The sequence below is a fragment of the Panulirus ornatus genome, chromosome 61 (genome assembly GCF_036320965.1).
Source record: "Panulirus ornatus isolate Po-2019 chromosome 61, ASM3632096v1, whole genome shotgun sequence".
NCBI lineage: Eukaryota > Metazoa > Arthropoda > Malacostraca > Decapoda > Palinuridae > Panulirus > Panulirus ornatus.
The window spans coordinates 2,667,310-2,687,431 of NC_092284.1; the positions used below are offsets into that span (position 1 = coordinate 2,667,310).

The 20,122-nt window shown below is 37.3% G+C and overlaps 1 protein-coding gene across 1 annotated transcript in view; it reads left to right on the forward strand.

Annotated features, from left to right (window-relative positions):
• The window catches only part of LOC139767484 (uncharacterized), a 52,822-nt gene extending 33,818 nt beyond the window's left edge, over positions 1-19,004 (forward strand). The window contains 1 exon segment of the mRNA XM_071696907.1: positions 366-19,004. Within this exon segment, the coding sequence (XP_071553008.1) occupies positions 366-626 (261 nt within the window). The 3' untranslated portion in view covers positions 627-19,004.
• Positions 19,005-20,122: the final 1,118 nt, after the last annotated feature.

Below are 20,122 nucleotides of genomic sequence, written 5' to 3' on the forward strand. Positions count from 1 at the left end.
TTCAATTGATTGTTTTTCCTGGTTTAGCATGGTAGCTTCAAGAACAAAGAAACAATGACCACTTTTTTTTATGTTAAAGGCTCCAAAAGTCTTCATCAAAGCTGGGCCATAATTGAAATAGAGAGAATTATGAAGCAGTAAAAGAAAAGACAAAGGAAGGCATTTACAAATTTTTGAGGATGTGAAAGACCTGTCTCATGAAATGTGCTAGGTTATAGGTATTGGGAAAGACAGAGAAGGTATGGAGTTCCAAAGCTTGTGGTTGGGAGGAGGGAATACATAGATTACCCTTTAATTTATTTGGGAAACATTATAGGATCTGGATGATTTCATAGGTACTGTATTTTTTTCTTTATATCTTACAGCTAAGTGATCGTCTAACCCCAGATGTTCCTCTTGTGGAAGACTTCAAATCTATCCGTCTAGATCTGCGAGAAGCTGTTGAGGATGACAACCTCCTTTACCACAGTGAACAGGAGTATGAAGCTCAGCTTAGGAGGCATCAAGTGTCTGGTGGGTCCCATTTCTCCCACGACTCAGATCACGATGATACACCTCCACCTGGAGGTTGTGGGGTGGGGCCAGGGGCAGGTGGGTTCAATACTCCCTCCAGGGTTGTGTTTTGAGCATAATCATATTGGGGAAATATATAAAAATTTTGATAATCATTTGACTGTATTCACTTGAGTGTAATTATCAGTGGAGGGCTGAGGTGGAATGTCAAGGAATATTAACTATACGGCACTTATATTGAGTCCCATTTGTTTTAGAATAGGGCTTGTCTAAAGGAGAGGTAGCCCCAGCATCTGGGAGCTTAGGATGATATATTGTATTAACCCTTCATATTGCACTGAAAATGTAAAAGTCTGTAGGAATGTAAATTGGCATGAAGTAGAATCATTCTATTTTAAGCAGAGGTAGAGGAAAGACGAGGCACTCATCATTAATGCCCCTCTCTTTCAATCATAGTTGTAATGAATGAATCATTGTAGCCATGTTTCTATATGCTGTGTGCCTCTCATTGTATTATGAACTTCAGTTTTTCCATTAGTTTATCATACTCCTCATTAAGGTAGTATTGCCCTACCCTGTTTTTGGGATTATTATAAAGAAAAAACTTTGTTCAATAGGAAAGAGGTTTCTGAGTTACACTGAAGTACTTAATATTTATTTGGAATCCAGGATGTATTAGAATGGTTTAGAGAGACATGCTGCAACATATTAGTAAGTAAAATGAACTTGAAAAAAAGAATCATGAACAGCATGTTAAATTAACTCACAGTTGTTGATTTTATGAACTGTTGTAAAGATTTTTTTTTACAAGTGCTAATAAACAGGAAGGGCATCTCATATCTGCAAAGAGAAAGTTACTGTCCCTTCCACATTTGTAACTGCTGTATTTGCACTTAATATCTTCTGATATTTCAAAACATTATTGGATGTTCCTAGCATAGCAGATATTGTTTTGTGTTTTGTACAGTACTTGATATGGTTTCTCTCAGCTGGTGATGACTTATGTATAATATGGTCTTTATGTAATCCTTATCATAGTGTTCACTGAAACTTTTAATTAGATTTTCACAGGACTTTATGTTAATTGTTAAAGGGCCTCCCTTTGGCCATAAACCTTTCATTGTCAGGTTTCCTCTACAGATTACTCCTGGACTTTTTTTTTTATATATATATATTCTTTCATTTGTAATGTGCTATAAGCATACAAAATTGTAATTTTACAATTGTTTAGGTTAGAAGTAGATGGTTTTGGAAGGTCTAGTCAACCAAAAGGGTTTAGAATTACTTCACTTACATTTATAATGCTCAAGAATGTTATCAAAGTTTTACATTTATGAGTTAACCTTGGAATACAGTGCTTGCTAAGTACTGCTTTGGTACTGAGATTATTTTGCCTTGAAAACTACTTGTGAAAAATTAAGATAAATGGTCAATTGGTGTGATGAGTACTAGCTGTGATTTCATTATAGCTGGCAGTTATTTATGGTTTATCACTCTGGCACACAAGTGAAGGTGACAAAGTATATGATATTATGGGTGTAGTAGCAAGTTGAAGAACATGTCAAAGTTTTGTTTAGAAAGAACAGTCATAGTAGGTACTCTTGCCCAAGTTTGTTGTAGTGCTGATATTTATGTCTTTACTTATATCTTTCATAGTAGTGTATATAACTCAGGTGTATTCATGAATGTATATGCACACAAGTGAATTATTATCTGTGAAATGATCTCTCAGTATCTTACTGCTGTATATTTGATGGTTGACTTACTGTTCCTAACTCTTGAGTTCGCAAAATTTCCTCATAATGTTTCTGCACCTGACAAGCAAGCTGTGGATAACAGGCAAGCTGTGGATATGGTATCTTTCTACAGACATGTCATTTTTTTAGTTTGAACTACACCAAATGAAAAACCAGCAAGCAACAGTTTTGTGATTGCCAGTTTTCCCTCATGACTGAATGCAGGCTTTTTTTTGTGTACAGTGTAAATGAAGTAATCGTGCACATTTGGGTACAGGTTGTTAACCAGTAACAAACCAAAACATATTTTTAATGTTTCAGAAGCTACCACTAGATAGCATAATTTCTGTATTAGGACATCCTGCCGAGGGAGGAATCCCATTTTACCTGTCCACCATTGTTGGAGGATCAGCAGAATGATTATTGCAGAAATCTCTGTATTGGATTTAGATCAGCTTTGGGATAACTTGACATGGCAATTTGTTTGGTGTTATTCTCTATAAAAACAATAAAATCAAATGTTGCCTCATACAGTCATACATAAAATTGTGGAGTATTGTGAGGCTTTCAGGCTCAGATAGAGAGAAAGCCACTCTCTTTGTCTTTGTGAAGGTTTGGGAGGGGATGGCAATATCAAATGAGGCATGGTTTGGCTGATGTCACCTCCAGAGCCGACTATTGGCGTGCATAAGTATATCTTTTGTAACTTCATGTATCAGATAATTCAAAGAGAAAAAATGGAAAGATACTCAAAAACCTGATTTTAATGAATTCTAGTGATTGCTAGGAATCCTAGAGTCTTACAAAGTCATATTTTTTGGTTTTCTGGTCTCTTGTTCACATTCTTTTATTATTTTTGCTATAAAGTTTAGAGCGGAGAACAGTTCACTTGTTCTGGGTTGATTATCACTCTAGTGCCAGAGGTTCTGAAGTACAGATAGATATGCTCTGTTCTATGTATTAGTGTTCTGATGATATTGTTTGCTAAGAAGTAGCTCTGATCAACTAGCTAGGCAGTCGATGCTCATGGTTATGATATGATAATACACACCCACTTTTGTACAATGATATTTAAAGCTTCTTTAAATCGAAATTCAACTGTTCATGGAAAGGGCCAAGGTGTGCATTTTGTTTCTGGCAAGAAGACTAGCAGAAATAGGTAAAATTTGATTGAGGCACTGATGCCGTTAACATAAAGAGTTAATATTTTCTGAGGTCTTAACTTGCCTGCTACATTGCTAAGAACAATTTAAAAGAATAGATATAAAAGTAAACAAAATACTAAGAAAGTGCCACACCCTTATTTTGAGATAACTTGTTCCTGAGGTGAAGTTTTTGAGAACATGGAGGGAACATTGAATGTCTGGAGTGAAGATCAAAATCATTGTAAAGTCTCAGTAAATGTGAAGGTTATTTTGCAGAAAGCTAAAAGTTTACATGAAGATTTGAGGAATAAATAAGGTGAGAGTTCAGAAGCTGATGTTTGTGGCTAGTCATAACTGGTTTGAACATATTAAGAAACATAGTGGTTTGTCTAATATGAAAGTGACTGGTGAAGTTGAAAGTGCAAAAAGGGAAGCAGCTGTTGAGCACCATAATGAAGTCTGTCATGGAAGAAGATGGCTACACACCACATTGTTTAATTTTGAAAAGGCAAGGATTTACTGGAAGTGCATCCCAACAAGAACATCAATTTCCAGGGAGGAGATAACTGTGCCTGGTTCAAAGCAACCTAAAATCACCTTACTGTTCTCCATTGTGGGAGCACTGTAGGAGACTTGAAGGTAAGACCATTGCTGATGTATCACTCTTGAGACACCTGGGCCTAGTAAGGGTTATTCAAAACAAACCTTCCCCAGTTCTTTAATGCTTGAACAAGAAGGCTTTGGTAACAATGAGCATGTGTCATGAATAGTTTATTTCGTATTAATGCTCTGTTGTGATGGTTTATTATGCAAAGAACGACATGCCTTACAAAGCATTGCTTATTCTTGAACGTCCTAAACCATTCTGTAAGGTTAGATGGCTTGTCAACACATTGTTAATTTTGCTGTCACACAACATGACTTTGTTTCTGCAGTCAATAGGTCAGTGAGTAGATCCATATTTAAGGTTTATGCTGCAGCCAATAGGTCAATGAGTAAAGCCATATTTGAAGTTTATTATTTGTGTTGCACTTTCTCTCCTCTTCAGGGGAAAAGATTATGACAATGCCTGCCTTTTAACACTTTTGGGATGGCCACAGCATTTTGAAAGCCTTACACAACATTGGTGAGCTGTTATAGGAAATTTTGTCTACAAAAAAGAATGGTTTGCGGAGAAAAATCAGAATATGTCTGTGATGTCCAAGGATTTGAAGAGGCAGTTCCATGCTTTCAACATAACATTGCTTGGTTAGCAGAACAAATTATATTGGACGATATAGAAAAGGAGGACAGCGTGCAGCTGCCTGAGTCCCATGAAGAGGACATTTGTTAATGCTTGTACAACAAGTGTGAGTAGATAAAGATGATGCAAGAGTAGACAGATCCCTTAATATATTAACGCAAAGAAAGTATCACTTAATTATTTGGATGCGGTCTTGGCAATTTTCAGTGAAAACGTTAATGAACAGAGAAATAAGCTTTATAATCAGGAAATTGATAAACAATGCCAGTTACAGGAATATAGGCCAGCAGAAAAAGAGGAAAGGTGTTCAGTTTTTCTGGACAATATCATCCATTGTCCATCATTAGATGAAGAATTGCATTCCTGGCCTGTTGCCTGCATAACTACACCAAGCCCTCCTACAGGCTCTCTCAAATTCCTGTTGTTACGTGTTATCCGTAGCTTTCTGCAACGTGGGTTTTATTATAAGAAATGAAATTTCAGTGTTATAGGATTATCCTTGCAATTGCAAGGTTAAATGTGTTCTATTAAACACTATCTTGGTAGCATCAGGAACAGATGAACAATAGTTCTATAATGGTATGATTTGGTTTTCCATACGTATTTGCCATTTCCTGCATTAACAAGGTAGCATTAAGAACAGAGGGCTGAGCCTGAGAGGGAAAAATCCTCATGTGGCCCTCTTCTCTGTTCCTTGTTTTGGAAAAGTAAAAACTGGAGGGGAGGATTTGCAGCCCCCCCCGGGGGCTCCCTTCCCTATTAATCGCCTTTTACAACACGCAGGGAATACATGGGAAGTCTTCTTTCTTCCCTATCCCCAGGAATAATGATATGAATGAATATGATAGTACTGATGACTATGAAAATAGTGATAATCTGTTCTTTGGCTGTTACAAGACTTTGCTTAACTATGGTTATGAGTGAAAAGTTAACTTGGCAAGATTGTATCATCATTTGTTGATGAAAGGGAGTATAGTTTTGTTAAGGAAGTTTTCACTTTAAAGGAGTCTTATCATTTGCCTGCAACTGGGAGTAGTGCAGCCTTGAAGCTGCAGGAGCTCCTTCAGTGAAAGGGGTCATGGGTTTATGTCATAATTTATGATAATTTCATTTGAGTGTGCTAGTGGTTCTTCAGGTACTTATTTTAAATTCTACTTATGTTGGATATATTTTATATTTTTTCTCATACCAGTGGCTCCATGCTTTTTCTTGAGTTTAGTGAGGTGTTTTGAGTTTACAGTCATTTTTTCTTGTACTTCTCTCAATGGGGTTCTTTTTAGTGAGTGAGGAATTTTTAAGGTATGGGGCTTGTTTCTTATTAAGAGACTGTTGTTCTGTTCCAGTTGGAACCTTTGATATTCTTTCCACTAGAACATATATGGTGAATTTTTGGAGTTCTTTTGTGGTCAACTATTCTAGGTGTTTTGTTTGTTTGCCATTTCGCACAGCACAAAGGCCAAATACAAATTGAATGTCCTCAGGTCACTTACCATCACCACTTTGGACAAGAAATCCTTTGCAAACAATTCATTCATTTAAACTATGCCTCGCATCCTTGGTCATCTACCCACAAAAAAGGTAATGTAAGAAGCAACAAACTAAAAAAGAACAGTTTTTAGAACAATCACTGGTTGTGTAGTAGCTACAAACAGTCAGCACCTGAACAACAAACATGCTTCCAGTATATTCCCACCTCAACATGTTCACCCCCTCTGCATTTTTTTTTTTTTGTCAGCACCTGATCTTTCCTGCCGAAATAATAATGTATACAATTGCTCGCCCCCAAACTGAAAGAGACAGCCCTCATCTCTCACTATAGCAACCTATGCATGTAAACCCCCTTTTCCCAGCTGGAACAACACTTACAGAACACATTCACACATATGACTAAGTGAGCACACAACCACCCCAAACTCATCATTATACTCGTATCTGAAATTACTTTACTCATACCTTTACAAGTTACTCTGTCTCATTTATATTCAGAACACTCTTCATCTCAGCAGCATAACAAGCAGTGATTTAACATATCAAGATCCCTCATTCCAAGATGCAGCCTCTTATTGGAGACACTAAACTCAAAAACTCCTCAGTTGTCCTGTACTTACCCTAAAAGGACAAACTCATGGCATCACCTCATTCCTTAAACTTTGGTTCTGTTGGGTGTGCTTCCAGAGCACTGCATTAGCCTCATAGAAGGAGATCTTGAAGCAGGAAGGCAAGGCATGATTGCTCTTGTAACATAGATAAGTTATTTTCTTCCCAGTGTATATGTTTACCATTGAAATGAGACTTGCCAGAAGTAAACCCATGGTGGTGCATGATGTGTTTGGTGGGTAACCCTGCTTCTCTGTTCATCAGTGAAGTTGTCATCAGAGCTCACTTTATTTTAGGTGGGATTGGGGAAATTGGAGTCACTTTGTTGCTTTTTGGGCCTTTGGTGTGTGTGTGTTACAAATTGATAAGTGATAGGTATGTGACAACTTTTCAACTTATAGCTTATTTCTGCCATTGCATTGAAAAGTCTCTCATGTCAAAACCAGTTTTCTCTGTATACTTTTCCCCATGATGGTATATACCATATTGGATAACCAGATAAAGATTACTGGGAAAGGAATGGATGGGCTGTATGTGCAAATAGTATTTTTTGCTTCTGTGAAAATTTTGCATTATTTCTAATACCTCTATAAACATTCATAGGGCCTTGGATATATTGAGATATGTAAAATAGTTTTATTAGCATAAGTAAAAAGGATGGTGATTCTACCATTCCCATATTTTATAGTTGTATATAATGGATTCTGTTCTCTCTGGGTTCCCACTCTCATATTCACCTGACATTATTTAGAGGTGCAGCATGTGGTTTCCTTTGACATAGGTTGTGAACATATTATGCCAAGTGGGAGAAATTGCGTTCATTTTTAAGCCCTTTTTGTGTGATAAGTCAAATGTACCAGCTCTGCATTAGTTATGACCTCAGTTTATAGAAATAATGTCCTTCAAGTTTCAGTTATGTATTTTAGAGCACTTTTATATTTGTGCTTAATTGAATCTTTGTGCAAGATATTCTCAGGAGTAAGAATATATATATGTATGTATAATTTTTTTTAGGTAATTTTAGTGTTAAAAGAAGCAGTTGCATAACTCTCCATTCTGCTGTGTCATATTTTGGTAAAGAGAATAGTTTAAAGAGAGCAGTTTCATGTTGCAAGGTTCTCTCCAGTATGGTTCTTCTTGCAGAATTGCTTGCTCGTTTTAAGATGAATGATTGACACCTTTAAAATCATGCTAATGCAAGCAGAAGGCCAACATATTTGCATTTGGTTTTATGTTGTGCAGCATTTTATGGTAGGGTTTGCCTAAACTCCATGTGTTTGAACTGCTTACACTGGCTTTGTATGTATGGTTTTAATTAATGGTAAAATTTTGATAATGTTGAAGGTCATATGTCATGGAGTTTCTTATCCTTCATGACAGATGTAAACATAGCAGGAGTCTTAGTCTTTTCCCTGTTCCACTAATTTTGCACTCATAGCAGCTGACATATTCAAGTTTAGGTAGTATCATTACCTCACAGTACCACTCAAGACAGTACTGTTACTGAGATATGAGCATAATTAGTTTGATGAAATGGAGACACAGAAAATCAACATGTCAGTACTGAACACTTCTGAAATGAAGTTAAGAAGGATGTAGCTGAATGAAAGATTAAATGACCAGCAGTTATTTATTCTGAATAGTTTTTTTTATTTTTATTTTTTGTTGAGATATATGCTACTTTGTACACTGAATTCATATAGGATCATTTGGTTTTAAGAGTTATCAATTTCTGTAGTGCAGTCTATATCAGTTTCTGCAGCAGTCTATTACTTACTGAGTAAGAGCTCCTGCAGATATTGAGCACATCTCATTTTTCCATATTTCTGCTTGTGTTCATCCTTGCTCTGTCCCTTCACTTCATCCTTGGTCCTCATAACACCTTTTGTTACTTGTGTGATTGTGACTGAAACATATGAACTTACATCTTTCAGCGTGGTTTCTCATTTGCCCTTACCAGTCAGCTTCCTGTTTTGCATTACGTTTCCATCTTTGTAATTAACCAACTGGTTGTACCCTTTTTTTGTGCTGAGACAGCAAGGGCAACTGAAATGTCCTAATTAGGGCCATCTCATTAATGTTACTGTCTGTCTCTTTTTTCTCTCTCTCTCCATACATGTTCACCATTTTCTGCATGAATGAGGTAGCAACAAGAACAGATGACAGCCATAGAGGGAAAATTCCTTACTTGGCTTTTTGCTCAGTTCCTTCATTGAGAAAGTAGTACAGAAGGGGAGGATTTCCAGCCACCAGTTCCCATCCCTCTTAGTAACTTTCTACAACATGCAGGGAATACATGTGCAGTATTGTTTCTCCTCTGTTCCCAGGGAGGAAATGAAATGTTTTAGATATCTGGGAGTGGACTTTGCAGCATATGGAACCATGGAAGCGGAAGTGATTCACAGGGTGGAGGAGGGGGGTGAAGGTTCTGGGAGTGATGAACTGTGTGAAAGGAGGGAAAGTTATCTCGTAGAGCAAAAATGGTTATGTTTGAAGGAATAGTAGTTCCAGCAATGTTATATGGTTGCGATGCATGGGCTATAGATAGGGTTGTACGGAGGAGGGTGGATGTGTTGGAAATGAAATGTTTGTGGACAGTATTTGGTGTGAGGTGGTTTGAATGAGTAAGTAATGAAAGGGTAAGAGAGATGTGTGGTAATGAAGAGTTTGGTTGAGAAAGCAGAAGAGGGTATATTGAAATGGTTTGGTCAAATGGAGAGGATGAGTGACAAAGAGGATATAAGTGTTAGAGGTGGAGGGAACAAGGAGAAGCAGGAGACCAAATTGGAGGTGGAAGGATTATTAACTGTGGGGATAGGGGGGAAAGAATACTTCCCATACGTATTTCCTGTGTGTCGTTGAAGGCGACTAAAAGGGGAGGGAGCTGGAAATCCTCCCCTCTCGTTTTTTACTTTTCCAAAGAAAGGAACAGAGAAGGGAGCCAAGTGAGGATATTCCCTCTTAAGGATCGGTCCTCTGTTCTTATATATTATGTATTATTATTCTTTATATTCATTCATCCAGGGACCCATTTTGTCAGTCAATCTCTTGTGGAGGATGAACAGCTGGTTTAACTGTGGATTGATTTCCAAAACCAGGATTTGAACGTATGTGCTCAACCCTGGATGGTGTGTGAATATATCATGGTCGGCAATGCTAACCACTACACCAGTCTGTCTTGTATTCCATCTGTCTGTCTACCTCTCTCTTTCCATATATCCATTTGTCTTTTTATATATATCTGCATGCTCATGTGGGATCTTCTGTAAACATCCAAGTTAAGAACCCATCTTTTAACCTTCAGGTGTTGTGGACTTGGTATTAGCTCTCAAAATGTTGCCTTTGCATCTTGATAGGCTGATGTTTAGATGAAGTGTTTGTCATGTAAGAATGAATGAAAAGATTGATATTCAGCAGGCATGTCATAGTTTATATTTTTTGATCCTTTTGTCTCTCTTGGGAGACTTTTAACACTGTACAGTACTGTACACATGACCTTTTATTACGGCTGAGTCAGTCATTGCCTTCATATGTTTATGTTGCTTATCATTATCTCAGTGGCTCAGCCTTATGATTGTATGTGAGGTTCTTTTGTGGTGAGTGGTCATTTAACCACAAGGAACCTCCACACTGGGGCTTGCAGAGCTGTGGTTCTTTGGTGGAAGGGATGGCCAGGTTTGTGTATGGAGGTCTGCTTCTGATCTTTCATCCCTCTCATAAGAATTTTTGTCTTGTTCCCTTGCATTACAGGAAAAGATAATGTATGGAGGATAGTTCGGGTTATTAGATTTTTCTTTCTTCTATCATGCATGTTCATTATTTTCTACACGAGCAAAAAAAAATCCTCACTTGTTCCTCTGTTCCTTCCTTGGAAAGTAGTTCAGGAGAGGAGGATTCCCATTCCATTCAGTCCTTCCCCCCCAGGTTGCCTTTTGTGACAAGTAAGAGGGATGTAGGCAGTATCCTTTCTTATCTCCAGGTATAAGATTATTAGATGTACAGTTTTTATTGCCTTTTTGTAAGGCTGATTGTGATGCTGAGATATGTAATTGTTATTGTTCCATGATCACATGATGTACTTGTTGAATTTCTTCTTTCCATTTTTTTAATATATAGACAATTTCATCTAGGGCACCATCTGATTGTTGTTTATAAGTTTTTAGGTAGTTACTTGCTTATTTTATATGTAAGGTGGCAAGGGATTTTCCAAGCTTTACTGACCTATTTGTAATTCACCAGAGTTGATCATAATTTGTTTGCTGTGTAACAGCTACTTTTGTTTTTTGAAAATGTACAGGATCTCCATGATTGATACTACAGAAGATTATTGTTCAGTTTTATTTTTCAGAAAAACTTTCTTCCTGCGTACATATATTTCTCCAGCACACTTTGTAACCATTTTGTATGACTATTGTATGCAGTGAATGAACACGGTTGGGGTTCTTTTCACCTTTGGGTAATAGTCCATTATACCGTGATGAGTAGAATATGATTACCATTTACTTTGGAACACAATTTGAAACGAAGTCATCTTATACCACTTTATTCTTTATTTGAAGTGTATGAGTAGTTTTTTCTTTTGTGGAAACTTTTAGATTCAGAGATATTCACTTCACTGTAGCATAGGATTTTTAGTTCTGTGCGATTGTCAGAAAAGAAATGTAGACAAAGGGATGCATTTTCTGACAATTTAGAAGGACTGCACTGAATATTATAACAAATTTGAATATTAGATATTATAACTGAAATAACAGTATAGCAGTTGAATGAATAATCGTGAAAATGATGGAACTGTAATGATAGTAGACAAATAAGCCAATTGTAGCTTTGGCAGAAAGATTATTGGTTTGTTAATCAGAATTCATTGGTTTCTTTAGGTGATTGCAGAATGGCGATTAGATGAATAATACCGTAAGAACTTGCAATTTAAGCAGTTATATTGATATTGGGTTTATCGTATTGTAAAGTCTTTCATTTCAGATTTTAGGAAATGTTTTCCTTTTTTATACCAAATTTTCCTCCCATAGCAAGGTAGCGTCAGGAACAAACAGTGGCTTCACAAGCTCACATAAAAATGTCAACTTGTAGGATCATCTTTGTTGATGATGTATCAGCTACTCTTGATAGGTCTTGAAATACAGTGTTGTAAATTGTACATATGGCAGTATTTGTAAGTGGTTATGACTTGATGTGAACAGTGAAATGTGTCAAATTGTTATATGATAGATGCAATGCTGATTGGAATTTGTATACCATACAAGTGACATTTATACATGAAATGATACATGTTTATGAAATGGCTTTGCCTTATGGCCCGAATGAGATTTTAAGTAGATATAACTGTGATGTCAGTTTGACTCAGGTACTGCTTGTACACTTTTGCCATCAGATTGATACTTTCCACATCCATTGTGCACAAACTCATTGAATTAGCTCTGTTTTTCAGTTCATGGTAGCTTGTTAGATGAAATTGTGTAAGGTTGTCCTGTTTTCGTAGATAATCATATCCTATCCATTTTATCATATGGCTATAATGAGATGATTGATTTGCTAAATATGTCTATGAAAGTTTTTGTGGCTCTTTACAACTAATTAGATCTGGAGGTCTTTACAGTATGCAAAAACTTCTGTTCAACCAGAAGGCAGTGTATGTATAGGATGCAAGTGCAACCATTTGATGGACTGACATGGTGTAGTAAGAGATTAATAATCCTCTGTGTTCTTGAGTTATGGTTCCGGAAATGGGAGTGAAATGGGAAATGTTAACATGAAAGATGACTGGTTTATAAGTGAGATGTTATGGAAAGAATTTTGAGATTACTAACTGTTTTGTTTGGAGGATGTCTTCATGAGATGTCTTGCAGTATTGTAGCATTAATGTTATTGATTATTATTATTTTTATTATTCATTTTATTTTATACTTTGACGCTGTCTCCTGCGTTAGTTAGTGAGGTATCGCAAGGAAACAGACGAAAGAATGGCCAAACCCACCCATATACACATGTATATACATAAACGCCCACACACGCGCATATACATACCTATACACAGTGAATGTAGGTTTGCGGCAGGGGTGTGTGATGTCTCCATGGTTGTTTAATTTGTTTATGGATGGGGTTGTTAGGGAGGTGAATGCAAGAGTTTTGGAAAGAGGGGCAAGTATGAAGTCTGTTGGGGATGAGAGAGCTTGGGAAGTGAGTCAGTTGTTGTTCGCTGATGAAACAGCGCTGGTGGCTGATTCATGTGAGAAACTGCAGAAGCTGGTGACTGAGTTTGGTAAAGTGTGTGAAAGAAGAAAGTTAAGAGTAAATGTGAATAAGAGCAAGGTTATTAGGTACAGTAGGGTTTAGGGTCAAGTCAATTGGGAGGTGAGTTTGAATGGAGAAAAACTGGAGGAAGTGAAGTGTTTTAGATATCTGGGAGTGGATCTGGCAGCGGATGGAACCATGGAAGCGGAAGTGGATCATAGGGTGGGGGAGGGGGCGAAAATTCTGGGAGCCTTGAAGAATGTGTGGAGGTCGAGAACATTATCTCGGAAAGCAAAAATGGGTATGTTTGAAGGAATAGTGGTTCCAACAATGTTGTATGGTTGTGAGGCGTGGGCTATGGATAGAGTTGTGCGCAGGAGGATGGATGTGCTGGAAATGAGATGTTTGAGGACAATGTGTGGTGTGAGGTGGTTTGATCGAGTAAGTAACGTAAGGGTAAGAGAGATGTGTGGAAATAAAAAGAGCGTGGTTGAGAGAGCAGAAGAGGGTGTTTTGAAATGGTTTGGGCACATGGAGAGAATGAGTGAGGAAAGATTGACCAAGAGGATATATGTGTCGGAGGTGGAGGGAACGAGGAGAAGAGGGAGACCAAATTGGAGGTGGAAAGATGGAGTGAAAAAGATTATGTGTGATCGGGGCCTGAACATGCAGGAGGGTGAAAGGAGGGCAAGGAATAGAGTGAATTGGAGCGATGTGGTATACAGGGGTTGACGTGCTGTCAGTGGATTGAATCAAGGCATGTGAAGCGTCTGGGGTAAACCATGGAAAGCTGTGTAGGTATGTATATTTGCGTGTGTGGACGTGTGTATGTACATGTGTATGGGGGGGGTTGGGCCATTTCTTTCGTCTGTTTCCTTGCGCTACCTCGCAAACGCGGGAGACAGCGACAAAGTATAAAAAAAAAAAAAAAAAAAAAAACAATTCATACTGTCTGCCCTTATTTATTCATCATTATTATTATTAGGAAAATTATGGAGTCCTTTAGAGCAAGAAAGTCCTTAATGAGAATGTATTCCTTTCTGTACCCTGAGGGTGCTGAAGGTGACCATGCTAACAATGTAACCATGTACAAGCCGAATCCAATAATACCTGCCAATTTATGGAAACAGTGCTTAAATCTTCAGAATTATGAAACAGTAAATGTAGAAAGACATGAGTAGACAATAATCAAATGAAAATAAAATGAAATCAAGAATGGAATGATTTCAAGTGTTAAAATCATGAATTTAATAACTTAGGTATTTTTTAACAAAGAATCAAGACTTTTGAATATATTTGTGCTTCATAGGCATTTCCTTTTGGCTCCAAAAATTATTTGGGAATGAGAGTTCATCTCTTCTACTAGGTATGTTAATTTTGCGTGATTGGCAGTCATTGTTTTCTTTTCATAGGAACTATTTGAATAAGTCAGTGACCATAACAGCTCATACTCTGAGTCTGTCCCTCTCATTTACTGTTACTTTCAAATGCTCAAGTTTTTTTTAGGAGTCGTAAGTCATCATTCCATTACCTTTCTTGCTTTTTATGTGTCCATACCATCTTTGGATAATTGTTATTGTCTTCGTGTTTATTTAGTTTTTTTTTATCTTGCTTCCTTCTTATTTCTCTATATTCATTTTCAGCTCAAATAGTGCATTAGTTATTCATGTCTTCTGCTGCCCTGAGTGGCATCTCTTTACCTAAAAAACTTAGTTTCATAGTTTCATATCCATACATTCTTCATTTAAGAATTTGTTTATTCATTGACACTCTTTAAGACTGCTTCAGTTTAATAATTTTCAGATATACTATAATCATTCTCAAGATATACAGATACTTACAAAACTTTTGGATGAATTTTATTTTAACTGATGCATTTGGAAATGCCCTTAACTTTCAAACACAAGAGCTTTCCTTTACATGCATTTACTCTTATCATGCTTACCTCATTTGTTTGTTCATGTTTATACATGCACAGTGGGTTGTTAGTGTACTCACCAGGCATGTGGTAACACTGTGAAAGGCACCTTTGAGAGTGCTCTATTATTGTCAGTGGATGGAAAGGATTAGTCTCATTGAGAATCTTTTTGATCCAAAAGGGCCCACCTCACCCTGTTCCCATATGATAGTCTCGAAGCTGCAAATACCTTGGAAAAGGGATTGTAGGATTCAATAATAATGATAGTATTAGGAAGAGTGATGATGATATTTTACACATTGATGTGAGAATATTCTGTCGTTAAGGAGTTGGTGTGTATTTCAGGGAGTAACAACATATAATGTATTTTAACTATGTATGCAAATAAGTGTAGGAACAATAATATTTTTATGGCATACAACTTGCATGTTATTGTTGCAGGTTCATGATTAGTATATGGTCATACACACATAGATGCTTGCTGTTTACCAGGTGAGCGAGTCAGCGTCAAGAACAGATGACAGAGCCTTAGAGGGAAAATCCCACCCATGTATCCTTGCTCTGTTCCTTCTTTTGAAAGTAATTCAGGAAGGGAGGATTTCCAGCCACCTGCTCCCATCTCATTTAATTGCCTTCAACGGCATAGGGATACATGGGCAGTATTTGTTCTTTCCAATTCCCAGGGATATGGGAATATATGTTCTATTGATTAAAAATGTTTATTATTTTTTATGTGAAGAAAGCCAAGATAAACTTTTCGGGCAAAATCCATCTTCAGAATTTTTTAATGCAGCAGGAGAAAGTAGCACAGAGGGTCAGGTAGAGGAAACATCTGTACAGTGCTAAAAATTTTACTAAGTAGGGAAACAAATCATATACTTCCTCAGCCAAACTTGCCAGTTGTGATTTTTCATTCTCTTAGAATGATTATCAGCATATTAAGCATAAGTTATAGAAATTATCTTCATATTAATGATGACTTTTAGAAATGATTGTCTTCATATTAACTGTAACATTTAGAAATTAAGGTTGAAAATGCTGTCAGTCTAAATGCAACACATGAAAAGAAAAATGTATTCCCTCGACCATCATCAGATGGTGGCACATGTGCATGAGTTAGCCAGCACCAGTCTCTGGTAACTGTCACATCTTTATAGAAATTTTCCCTTAGCTTTGGTGTATTAAATGGATTAGGTGAAACCCATCTGGATCACACTGACTCTTGTATTCGTAATGTTAAGAATTTCATATTGATTTGTAATGCTGAATATTTTTGTTTAAATGGTGATACTCGTGTGCCATAAGCACATTAGTATCTTCAGTTTACCAGCCACTTTTATCAACATGATTTGAAATGTTAAAGCAACATGTTTCTACAGCACCAATTGAATTTTTACTGCCATGTTGAAAATACGATTTTTTTTTTTTTTTATTTTTTTTAATACATTGTACATAGAGGTGCAAATTTTGTCAGGCACTGTAGAAAGCATCTTACACTTTGGATTAGCAATTGTTTAAATTTGTTTGTCTTGTTCTCGCTTCATGCAAAATTGATTAACACTTTTTGTGCATAATTCTGTCGCTTCACTCATGTGTAGCAGAATTTTCATTGTAAAACGTACATTTATTTATTCTTTTATTGACAAGTTATAGGATTCTTAAAATGAGCAGTATTGCATGAGATGATTATTTTAGTTTATTAGAATACCCATAATCATTAAGATGGACTTGAGAATGTTAGAAAAACTCAAGTTGGCTTCTAGCCAAGTGAGGACAAGGTGTAGTAGTATATCATAGATAGGAACTAGATAAGTTTAAGTACAGTTAGGTATCTTGTGAAGAGAGATGCTGCAATTTGATTTGAGATAATGTTGACGTGTGTGAGTTGACAAGTGGTATTACATAACAAAGCTTAGGATTCTGTGGCATTTTGAGTTATGATATCCAGATATGTTATTTTGAATCTCATATTTTTAGAACATTTAGTCCTATTTACAGTAAATCACTTTTAGGTTTTTGTTTATTTTGATGAAATTAGTAATTTTATGGCATGGGTTTGCTCTTTTGTGTAAATTTGTTCCTCTGTCCCTCATTCCAGTGTGTATTCTCTCATCTTTTTCACTTACTGTGCTATTTCGCATATATGAAGGGCTATGGCTCATGTAGGATTTTCCTTGAGCACTTATCCTGTATGTGTTGGATTATCTCCTAATGCGATGTGTTCATGTAGCACCCAACGTTTCCCCTTGACCATTTTTGTATCAGACGTTTTGTGATGTGATTTTATTTCTTGCAGTTAATGAGAGATCACATGGGTTAATGGCTGGGATTGATTTAAATTATTATTTTTATGAATAAACTTAGGACCCCTTTATGGGGTTCCTGCAGCTTTGAGGCTGCTCTACGATTAGAAGCGGGGAAATGATGGACTCCTTTGGAGCAAGAGGTTCCTTAGTGAGAGTGTACTCCCTTTCGTCAACTGACAATGGTACAAGAGTGTACTCCCTTTCGTCAACTGACAATGGTACAACCTCGCCGAAGGTAACCTCTCTCATGTAGTGTAACTTCAAGCATTTGGAGTCTGGTAAGTTGGATTCTGAAACACACCAGCAGTTAGCTGCAGACTTACAGGTTGGTGAAATTCAAAATTTTTGAATGAGTGGAGAGTGATTTGTAAATAGCTTTTTCCATACTGACTCTTGTTTTTAAGATTATTCACAGAATTATTTATTCTAAACTTATAATGAAAAACCATAGGATAATGAACTTCATGATTATATGTCTTATGTATCATGTAAAACAGTGGAGATTTCTTTTGATACCAGTGATTTTAGTATTGTGAAGTAGTTGCAATCTAATTTTTCCAGTAGATTTTACATATAGCATATTCCTTTGTCCGAATTAAGATTTTGAATGGAACTGAATATAATTATTATATACTGATCTGTAAAACTTGTATATGTATTTTTTTTTTTTCAAACTATTTGCCATTTCCCGCGTTAGCGAGGTAGCGTTAAGAACAGAGGACTGGACCTTTGAGGGAATATCCTCACCTGGCCCCCTTCTCTGTTCCTTCTTTTGGAAAATTAAAAAAAAATGAGAGGGGAGGATTTCCAGCCCCCTGCTCCCTTCCCTTTTAGTCGCCTTCTACGACACGCAGGGAATACGTGGGAAGTATTCTTTCACCCCTATCCCCAGGGATAATATGTATATATATATATATATATATATATATATATGTATTATTGACTGGTTGGTAAGGTTATTTAATGTATGTATGACTCATGGTGAGGTGCCTGAAGATTGGCGGAATGCGTGCATAGTGCCATTGTACAAAGGCAAAAGGGGATAAGAGTGAGTGCTCAAATTAGAGGTATAAGTTTGTTGAGTATTCCTGGTAAATTATATGGGAGGGTATTGATTGAGAGGGTGAACGCATGTACAGAGCATCAGATTGGGGAAGAGCAGTGTGGTTTCAGAAGTGGTAGAGGATGTGTGGATCAGGTGTTTGCTTTGAAGAATGTATGTGAGAAATACTTAGAAAAGCAAATGGATTTGTATGTAGCATTTATGGATCTGGAGAAGGCATATGATAGAGTTGATAGAGATGCTCTGTGGAAGGTATTAAGAATATATGGTGTGGGAGGCAAGTTGTTAGAAGCAGTGAAAAGTTTTTATCGAGGATGTAAGGCATGTGTACATGTAGGAAGAGAGGAAAGTGATTGGTTCTCAGTGAATGTAGGTTTGCTGCAGGGGTGTGTGATGTCTCCATGGTTGTTTAATTTGTTTATGGATGGGGTTAGGGAGGTAAATGCAAGAGTTTTGGAAAGAGGGGCAAGTATGAAGTCTGTTGGGGATGAGAGAGCTTGGGAAGTGAGTCAGTTGTTGTTTGCTGATGATACAGCGCTGGTGGCTGATTCATGTGAGAAACTGCAGAAGCTGGTGACTGAGTTTGGTAAAGTGTGTGAAAGAGGAAAGCTGAGAGTAAATGTAAATAAGGGTAAGGTTATTAGGTACAGTAGTGTTGAGGGACAAGTTAATTGGGAGGTAAATTTGAATGGAAAAAACTGGAGGAAGTGAAGTGTTAGATATCTGGGAGTGGATTTGGCAGAAGATGGAACCATGGAAGTGGAAGTGAATCATAGGATGGGGGAGGGTGCAAAAGTTCTGGGAGTGTTGAGAAATGTGTGGAAGACGAGAACATTGTCTCGGAAAACAAAAATGGGTATGTTTGAAGGAATAGTAGTTCCAGCTATGTTATATGGTTGCGAGGCATGGGCTATAGATAGGGTCGTGCAAAGGAGGGCGGATGTGTTGGAAATGAGATGTTTGAGGACAATATGTGGTGTGAGGTGGTTTGATCGAGTAGGTAATGAATGGGTAAGAGAGATGTGTGGTAATAAAAAGAGTGTGGTTGAGAGAGCAGAAAAGGATGTATTGAAATGGTTTGGTCACATGGAGAGAATGAGTGAGGAAAGATTGACCAAGAGGATATATGTGTCGGAGGTGGAGGGAACTAGGAGAAGTGGGAGACTAAATTGGAGGTGGAAAGATGGAGTGAAAAAGATTTTGAGTGATCGGGGCCTGAACATGCAGGAGGGTGAAAGGCGGGCAAGAAATAGAGTGAATTGGATCGATGTGGTATACAGGGGTTGACGTGCTGTCAGTGGATTGAATCAGGGCATGTGAAGCGTCTGGGGTAAACCATGGAAAGTTGTGTGGGGCCTGGATGTGGAAAGGGAGCTGTGGTTTCGGGCATTATTGCGTGACAGTGGGAGACTGAGTGTGAACGAATGGGGCCTTTGTTGTCTTTTCCTAGTGCTACCTCGCACACATGAGGGGGAAGGGGGATGGTATTCCATGTGTGGCGAGGTGGTGATGGGAATGAATAGGGGCAGTGTGAATTGTATGCATGGGTATATATGTATGTGTCTGTGTGTGTATATATATGTGTACATTGAGATGTATAGGTATGTATATTTGCGTGTGTGGGCGTGTGAGTGTGTACATTGTGTATGGGGGTGGGTTGTGCCATTTCTTTCATCTGTTTCCTTGCGCTACCTCGCAAACGCGGGAGACAGTGACAAAGCAAAATAAATAATAAATAAAATAAATATATATATATATATATATATATATATATATATATATTCCTATAAGTCCACGGGGAAAATGAAACACGATAAGTTCCCAAGTGCACGTTCGTGTAATAAACACATCA